Raw genomic sequence first — 7,629 nt, forward strand, 5'->3', positions numbered from 1 at the left:
TTTGCAGTACGTGGGCCTCTCACTGTTGTGGCCTCTCCCATGTGGAGCACAGGCTCCGGACGCACAGGCTCAGCGGCCATGGCTCACGGGCCCAGCCGCTCTGTGGCATGTGGGATCTTCCCGGACCGGGGCACGAACCCGTGTCCCCTGCATCGGCAGGCGGACTCTCAACAACTGCGGCACCAGGGAAGCCCCTTCCTGCATATTTTTAATCTACCAGTCCTGCTTCTCAGTCTTTGTATGTGCTGCTGCCCATTTCAGGCGCTTGTGATTTACAACCGGTATTATTAATGCAAAAATATTCCCATATCACTTTCTAGCTTAATACACCTTCAGTGATTTGCCATTCCTTCCAGAATGAGCCACACTTCTTAATAGGGCCCCCTCAATCCTGTTCCTCCTGTCTTGGAAGCCTCTATCAACAGGAATTCTTAGTTCAAGCAACAGAAATTGACTTGAAGTAGTGAAATAATTTATTGAATGAATATGAAATAGTTAACGGTATTTGCTAGAAAACTGCAGAACCCAGCTTCAAGCGGCACATCAAGGGACAACGCCCCAAGTCTTGCTGTAGAGCTGGTCTGTGGCGCTGTGGCTAGCACAGCTGCCCTTGCTCTATCCAGAACTGGTTCTTGCTGACCTGCTAGTGCCGCCTCTGAAAAGTCTTCACTGTCTCCGCCATTTTGTGTCACTATCTCCCAATTCCAAGTCAGTGAAGGTCTATCTGATTGGTGTAACTTAGATCATATATGCCCATTCCTTATCTGCAAGGGAGGTTGGGAGAATGAGTATCTGCGTTTTTCCAATGCTGGACATGAGTTCTGCTTCTCATTCTCACCAGAATAGGAAATTTCCCCCCAGTCAGAATGAGGCTCAGATACTAGAATTTCACAAAAATGACAAATGTCTGCAAACTTATATCTCATCATTCCTTGCCTTTTTCAACTAAGAGAAGACATGTTTTCTTCTCATCCCATTCATCTGTTGTCCCCTCTAGCTGGAAAATCCATAGTTTTATGTCTTTACCTGGAAAACACCTATACGTTATTTATACAAGCGAGTCCATTCTCTAGGAAGTTTCCATGAACTGCTCAGGTTATATTAGGTATTCTTTTAAATGTCTGGAGATTTTCCTGTTGTCCTTCTGTTATTGATTTCTAGTTTAAGTCCATTATGGTCAGAGAACATACTCTCTATTTCCAATTCTTTTAAAATTTATTAATATGGCCTATCTAGGTGAATATTTCATGGACATTTGAAAAGAACGTATATTGTGCTGCTGTTGGGGGAAGTGTTTTATAATGTCAATTAGATCCTGTTGGTTGATGGTGTTCAGTTCTTTTATACGCTGGATAACTTTCTGTTCTAGTTCTATCAATTGCTGAGAGTAGGGTGTTGAATTCCCCAATTATAACTGTAGATTTGTCTATTTCAACTTTTAGCTCTATCAGTTTTTGCTTCATGTATCTTATTTATTTATTTTTAAAGCAACTGGTGCTCAAGCTGTTTTTTTAATGAATTTATTTTTTATTTATTTATTTTTGACTGTGTTGGGTCTTCATTGCTGAGCGTGGGCTTTCTCTAGTTGTGGCGAGCGGGCGCTACTCTTCATTGTGGTGTGCGGGCTTCTCATTGTGGTGGCTTCTCTTGTTGCAGAGCATGGGCTCTAGGCGCGCGGCCTTCAGCAGTTGTGGCTCGCGTGCTCTAGAGCGCAGGCTTAGTAGTTGTGGCACGTGGGCTTAGTTGCTCCATGGCATATGGGATCTTCCCGGACCAGGGATCAAACCCGTGTCCCCTGAAATGGCAGGTGGATCCTTAATCACTGCATCACTAGGGAAGTCCCTGCTTCATGTATTTTAAAGCTCTGGTGTTTGTTGCATACACATTTAGGATTGCTCTACCTACTTGGGGGAGTGATCCTTTTTACCATTTTATAATGTCCCTCTTTGTCCCTAGTAATTTTCTTTCTCTGAAGTCTACTTTATCTGATAATAATATAGCCTTTTAAAATGATGTTTTTTAAAAAATTGTTTGCATAATATTTAAGTTTCCATCGTTACTTTCTGTCTACCTATGTACACTTGTATATGATGTATAGTTGGGTCAAGTTTTTTTAATCCACTCTACCAATCTCTGTCTTTTAATTGGTCCCTTTATCCTCCTCACTTTTAGAATATAATTATCTTATGTATTTCCTCTGCATACACAGAGCATCACATCAGATGGGGTTATAACTTTTGTTTCAACCAGAAAATATGGATAAAGAAACTCAAGAGGTGAAGAACAATCTATTATGTTTACTTCTATTTTTACCTTTTCAGTTGTTTTTTTCCTTTCTGAACGTCCCAGCCTTCTGCCATTTTGTTTGGAAAGCTTCCTTTAGCCATTCTTTAAGGGTCAGTCTCAACAAATTCTGTTAGTTTCCCTTCATCTAAGAATGTCTTTATTTCCCCTTTGTTCCTGAAGGATAGTTTCCTCACATATAGGATTCAAAGTTGACAATCTTTGCTGTCAGCACTTGATAAATGTTGTGTCACTTTTTCTGGCCTCCACAGTCTCCTTGATAGTAATACTAAAATAGAACTTGCGTTAGTGTTCCTTCCCCATTGTTTCTCCCTGTTCTTAAGATTTTTTTTTTCTTAGTCTTTAGTTTTCAGAAGATTAATTATGATGTATCTTGGTATGGATTTCTTTGGGCTTATTTTATTTTGAGTTTATCAGCTTCTTGAATATGTAGATTTATATCTTTCATCAAATTTGGGGAATTTTCAGCTATTATTTCTTTGAGTACTTTTTGGTCCCCCACTTTCTCCTCTCCTTCTGGGACTCTGATGATACAAGTGTTAGCTCTTTTGTTATTGTCTCATGGGTCCTTGAGGCTCTCTTTTTTGTTGTTGTTTCCCAGTCTGTTGTTCAGATTGAGTAAATTTTATTGATCTGTCCTCAAGTACCCTGATTTGATCTTCTGTCATTTCTACTCTACTATTGAGTTTATCTGAGTTTTTAATTTTACAATAACTTTTCATTTCTATAATTTCCACTTGGTTATTTTTCATAGCTTCTATTTCTTTGCTAAGATTTTCTGTTTAAAATTTTTTTTTCAAGAGAATTTGTTATTGATTGTTGAAGCATTTTTACTACAATTGCTTTAAAATCCTTGTTAGATAAATTCCAACATCTGAATCATATCATATTGGTATCGGTTGATTTTTTTTTTTCTTATTTAGATTGGGGTTTTCCTGGTTTGGGATATGATGAGTGATTTTCTATTGTATCCTGGATATTTGGGTAATTATGTTAGGAATCTCTTAATGCTATTTACATCTTCTATTATAGCAGGTAGGAGTCCTGTTTAGGTGTAGTGTATAAGTTTCTGCTTCTTTTATGGGTTTTATTTCCAATGACATTATAGTTTTCTGAGCCTTCGCAATACTATTCTGGTCTGCTTGTTCTTTGGATGCTTCCAGGACTCCCACTCACTCCCTGCTGGTGTCTTCTGCAGTGTAGGAAGGTGCTTCCCTGGGCTGCACAGTGTTGCTGGACCACCTTCTGCAGAGGGACAGGCAGACACTGCTGGGCCTGGGTCTCCTAATATCACTGGGTGGAGGGCAGGGAGACATAGGGCTTCAATCCTGCTCTGAATGAACTGGGTACCCAGGTGTGGGTACCCAGGTGTGGGTACCCAGGTGTGAACCTGCTGGTACCCAGGTGTGGAGCTAGGGCTGGAGCTCCCCAGTAGGTCTCTAGTAGGCTTCCCCTTCCCTGTCCTTTGGCAGAGAAAGCAAGCTTTTCTCCCTTCCTCTCTCCCTTCCTCCCTCCCTCCCTTTTTTCCTTCCTTCCTTTTTTCTTCCCTGTCTCTGTCTATTGGTGGTTCTGGGTTGCAGGCCTCTCCAGAGCCCAGTCGGGTGTAGGAGATGAAAAGAAAAGCCAGGAAAGTCACCACATTGTTGTTCCTCAAGTCCTGAGGTTCCCTAATCAATCCACCATCTTCTCTCCAGCTTTCAGAGTCCTTTTATCATTGTCTTTTTAATAAATTCCCAAGGTTTTAAGTTGTATTTAGAGTTGAGGAGGAGGGAAAAATGAGTCTACATCATCTTGTTCTGAAACCACAAGCCTGACTTTTAAAGGAAGCAGTTTGAGACTGTATTCAAGGGGCAGGAAAAAAAAAAATCCATATCGACTCCACCAGTTAGAGAAATGCTGCTTATTAGTTCTAAACTATATGATTCAAGAATGGGTTTTGTGCATATGTTGGTCTGTAGTTATTAAATAAGTCACCAAATGCTTTCATTTTTTTGGACACATGATCCTGTGATTGGTGGCATAAATGATGTAACCCTGGGTAAGTGGATGTAAAACTCTGATGGGTCACATGTCTTAAAGCACGTATGTTTTCAAACATAAGATGGTAAAAGCACAATTGGCTAATGTTTAACATAGCTAAGCATTGCCTGTGAGGGACAGATGGTTATAATTTTCTTAAACCCATTTCCTTCAGGGAGTGGAGTAGATGGTAGAGAAGATTACAAATTTATGGATCAAGGATGGCAAACACAATAACTCACTTGCCAGTTCTGCTCAGTTGAGACTGGATACTATATCCTGAAAGATCCAAAGCAGTGCCTACATTCAGCAAGAGTATACTGTGATCAGTTAGTGCTGTCTGCCACGGATATAAGAATGGTTGGTGGCAGCACATATGCCCCACCTGTCTAACATCCTTGACCTAGAAGAGCCCTCCAGAGCTCACATTCTCTCTGGTTGTAGACACAGGCAGAGAGCTTACCGGCATTTGAGGGCCCAAGGGGGAAAAAAAAGGTACATTTTGAGAGGTATAAAATAAGCAGATTTCTTGGTGTGAGACCCAGAGTGATGGACTTTTGCAAAAATTTTGCCCAGGGGGTCAGAACATATGTGCTACTGGCTGGAATGGGACTGGGAGTTGAATTTACACACATTCCACCAATATATATCTGTAAACAGGTGCTTTTTAAAAAAAAAAAATAAGACTTTTCTTTTTACGAACAGCAAAAACACTTTACAAATGACCTGTCTCTGGGGCCCTGTCCATTCTACTCACAGATTTCGTAGCAGCCAAACAGCTGTCAACACAGCTTGCCTTAGAGGGTGAGAAGACTATTTTGACAGCAAATAAAGCAGGCATCACATTTTAATACCTTGCTTCACAATACACATGAAGGGAATGATTACTATTTCATCTGACAATTGTGTGAAAATATTAAGAAGCGGAAAATGTCTATTGTAGTATGGAATACAAAAAAAAAAAAAAATCATCTGTTATTCAACCACTGTGCTCCTACAATGGGGGAAAAACCACCCAGGTGGGACTTCAGAGTTGGTGAGGATCTCCACCAAGGGGCCTCCCTAGGTGATTTTTCTGGAGTAATTTTAACTTATGTGTTTTTTGCCTGAGAGCTGAGTTTAGATCCTGGCTCTCCTGAATAATACACACAACTTGGCATATGCCATTCCACTTCAAAGGGCAGCTGCCCTCCCTGTGATAGTTCTATGTGGAATGGCTCAAGACTAATGTCACTTGATAAGAATCCAGTACTTTGTAAGTGCAAAGAGGTCCTCATCCTTTTGCTAGAAAGGTCTGAAGAATGTGATCCTGTTAGGTGGACCTACCAGGTTCACGAGCTAGAATGTGGCATAGGGATCCTCGTGTAAGAAGGCAAACATGGAAATTTCTAAATGGGCCACATATCTTCTCCCTGGAGCTTCACCCTTCACCTGGCCTCCTTTTTTTTTCTCATGAGGAAAAGAGCTTGAAAATTTACACATGTAAGCAGCCTATTTTCCGTCTTAGAAGCCGCAACCACACTGCAGATTATTGTCAATTCTAGCTGGGAACACATTCCTCACTTCTAAGTCCATAATTTAACAGGTAGCCTCAATTATGGGACCACAAAAGAAACAGGCAGTAGAGTATAGTGATTAATGACCATCTCTGGTTTTAGGAAGTCCTGGGCTCAAATACAATGGCTCTGCCATTTTTTTAAAGCTGTGTGAGCTTGAACACATTATTTAAACTTTTTAGCCTTGTTCTTCTCGTTTGTATAATAGGAATGATAAGAATCCTACATCAGGGAATTCCCTGGTGGTCCAGCAGTTAGGACTCGGCGCTTTCACTGCGGTAGAGAGGGTTCAATCCTGGTGAGGAAACTAAGATCTCACAAGCCATGTGGTGCGGCCAAAAAAAAAAAGAATCCTACATCATAGGCTTGGTGCATCTGTCAAAATCACGTATGTAAAGGCCTTAGCATAGCTCCTGGCACAGAATAAAGCTTTATATACATTGGCTATTAATAAGAAATACAATTCTCTGAAGCTAAGATATATCACAAATCCTGTGTGACATTAAGCACTTTTGCTCAGAGACAACCCGTCAGGCCCACACTCAGAGTCTATGTACTTTGATTTTGATGGTCAGGACTGATTTATTGTGAATTAGGCATAGTTATGACAGAGGGGAATCATCTGGTTTCCCATGATGTAGCAGGATAGGAGCCCCTATAATCTGAAGGTAGGGACAGGTGAGAACCAAGAGAGCTGTCAGTAACAAGAAAGACAAGTGATGGCATAAAATAAATCAGAGCAAGCAAGCATCAAGTTTCAGAGTCTGAGAATATTTAGAAAAGGCACAAGCAGCCTGACATTCCGCAAGAGTCCCTGAAAACACCACTGTATCATGGAAGAGTACAGTAAATCATGGTGACAGGGAAGCGTGCCTTAGTCTGCCAAAAAAGTTGATGAATGCTCAATATTTAAGAAGGCAGAGAACCATGTTTTCCATTACCAGGCAAACACACACTATCGAAAAGGTTAAAATCAACATTTTAGTGCCTGAAGACAGGGGAACTTCAATTGCATGGAAAATCCTCTTGGGTAAAACAACTCAACTTCCAACGAAGCCAGATAAATGAAGTGTCACTCTGTTTATAAAGCTTAAACACCTCTGCAAATTGGTACTGTATACATTCACCACCACCACCCCGCCAAAGATAGTGGCTATTCAACTTTGGTACAGAGAATCGGGGTCAACTTGCCTGTGATACTTTAATGAATGACGTGTTATTTTGTGATATGCTCCCTTTCGACTTGCATTTTTGGCTCCAAAGGGTGCAGTGAAAAGCCACAGACAAAAACCAGCAACAAACAAGACTCCCCACACACACTCTTCTTGATAATGGAGTTTATGGAAAATTCTGCCCGTCTCGCTCAAGATTCCTTGATGGTAACATGGGGGAGCCTGGACCAGGTGGTCTTCCAGGTCCCTTCCAACCTGGACGTTCTAGGATACAGTTACCTGACCCAACTAATAGGTACCCAGTGAGTTTCCTTGCTCAGCCTCTCTAAGAGCACTCTGAGCTGGCTGTACGCACTCTGGAGGTCCTCCTTCACCAGCACAGCATCTACCAGGTGCCCGTAATGCTGGTCTATGAAGGCAGCAGAGGCGGCCATCTCTCGCTGCTCCTCATCCTGCAAGGAAAAGGGACAGTTAGGGAACAACTGGGCTGTTCTCCCCCCAAATAAGAAACCTACAGCCTTGGGCTTCCCTGGCGGCACAGTGGTTGAGAGTCCGCCTGCCGATGCAGGGGACACGGG

The 7,629-nt window shown here is 41.7% G+C and overlaps 1 protein-coding gene across 1 annotated transcript in view; it reads right to left on the minus strand.

The window, feature by feature from the left end:
• Positions 1-6,411: 6,411 nt before the first annotated feature.
• MPP3 (MAGUK p55 scaffold protein 3) overlaps positions 6,412-7,629 on the minus strand; it is a 26,995-nt gene continuing 25,777 nt past the window's right edge. Inside the window, exon 18 of the mRNA XM_007455084.1 lies at positions 6,412-7,503. Within this exon, the coding sequence (XP_007455146.1) occupies positions 7,327-7,503 (177 nt within the window). The 3' untranslated portion in view covers positions 6,412-7,326. The remainder of the gene's footprint in view (positions 7,504-7,629) is intronic.

This window comes from Lipotes vexillifer, unplaced genomic scaffold, assembly GCF_000442215.2.
Source record: "Lipotes vexillifer unplaced genomic scaffold, Lipotes_vexillifer_v1.1 scaffold1639, whole genome shotgun sequence".
In the NCBI taxonomy this organism is placed as follows: domain Eukaryota; kingdom Metazoa; phylum Chordata; class Mammalia; order Artiodactyla; family Lipotidae; genus Lipotes; species Lipotes vexillifer.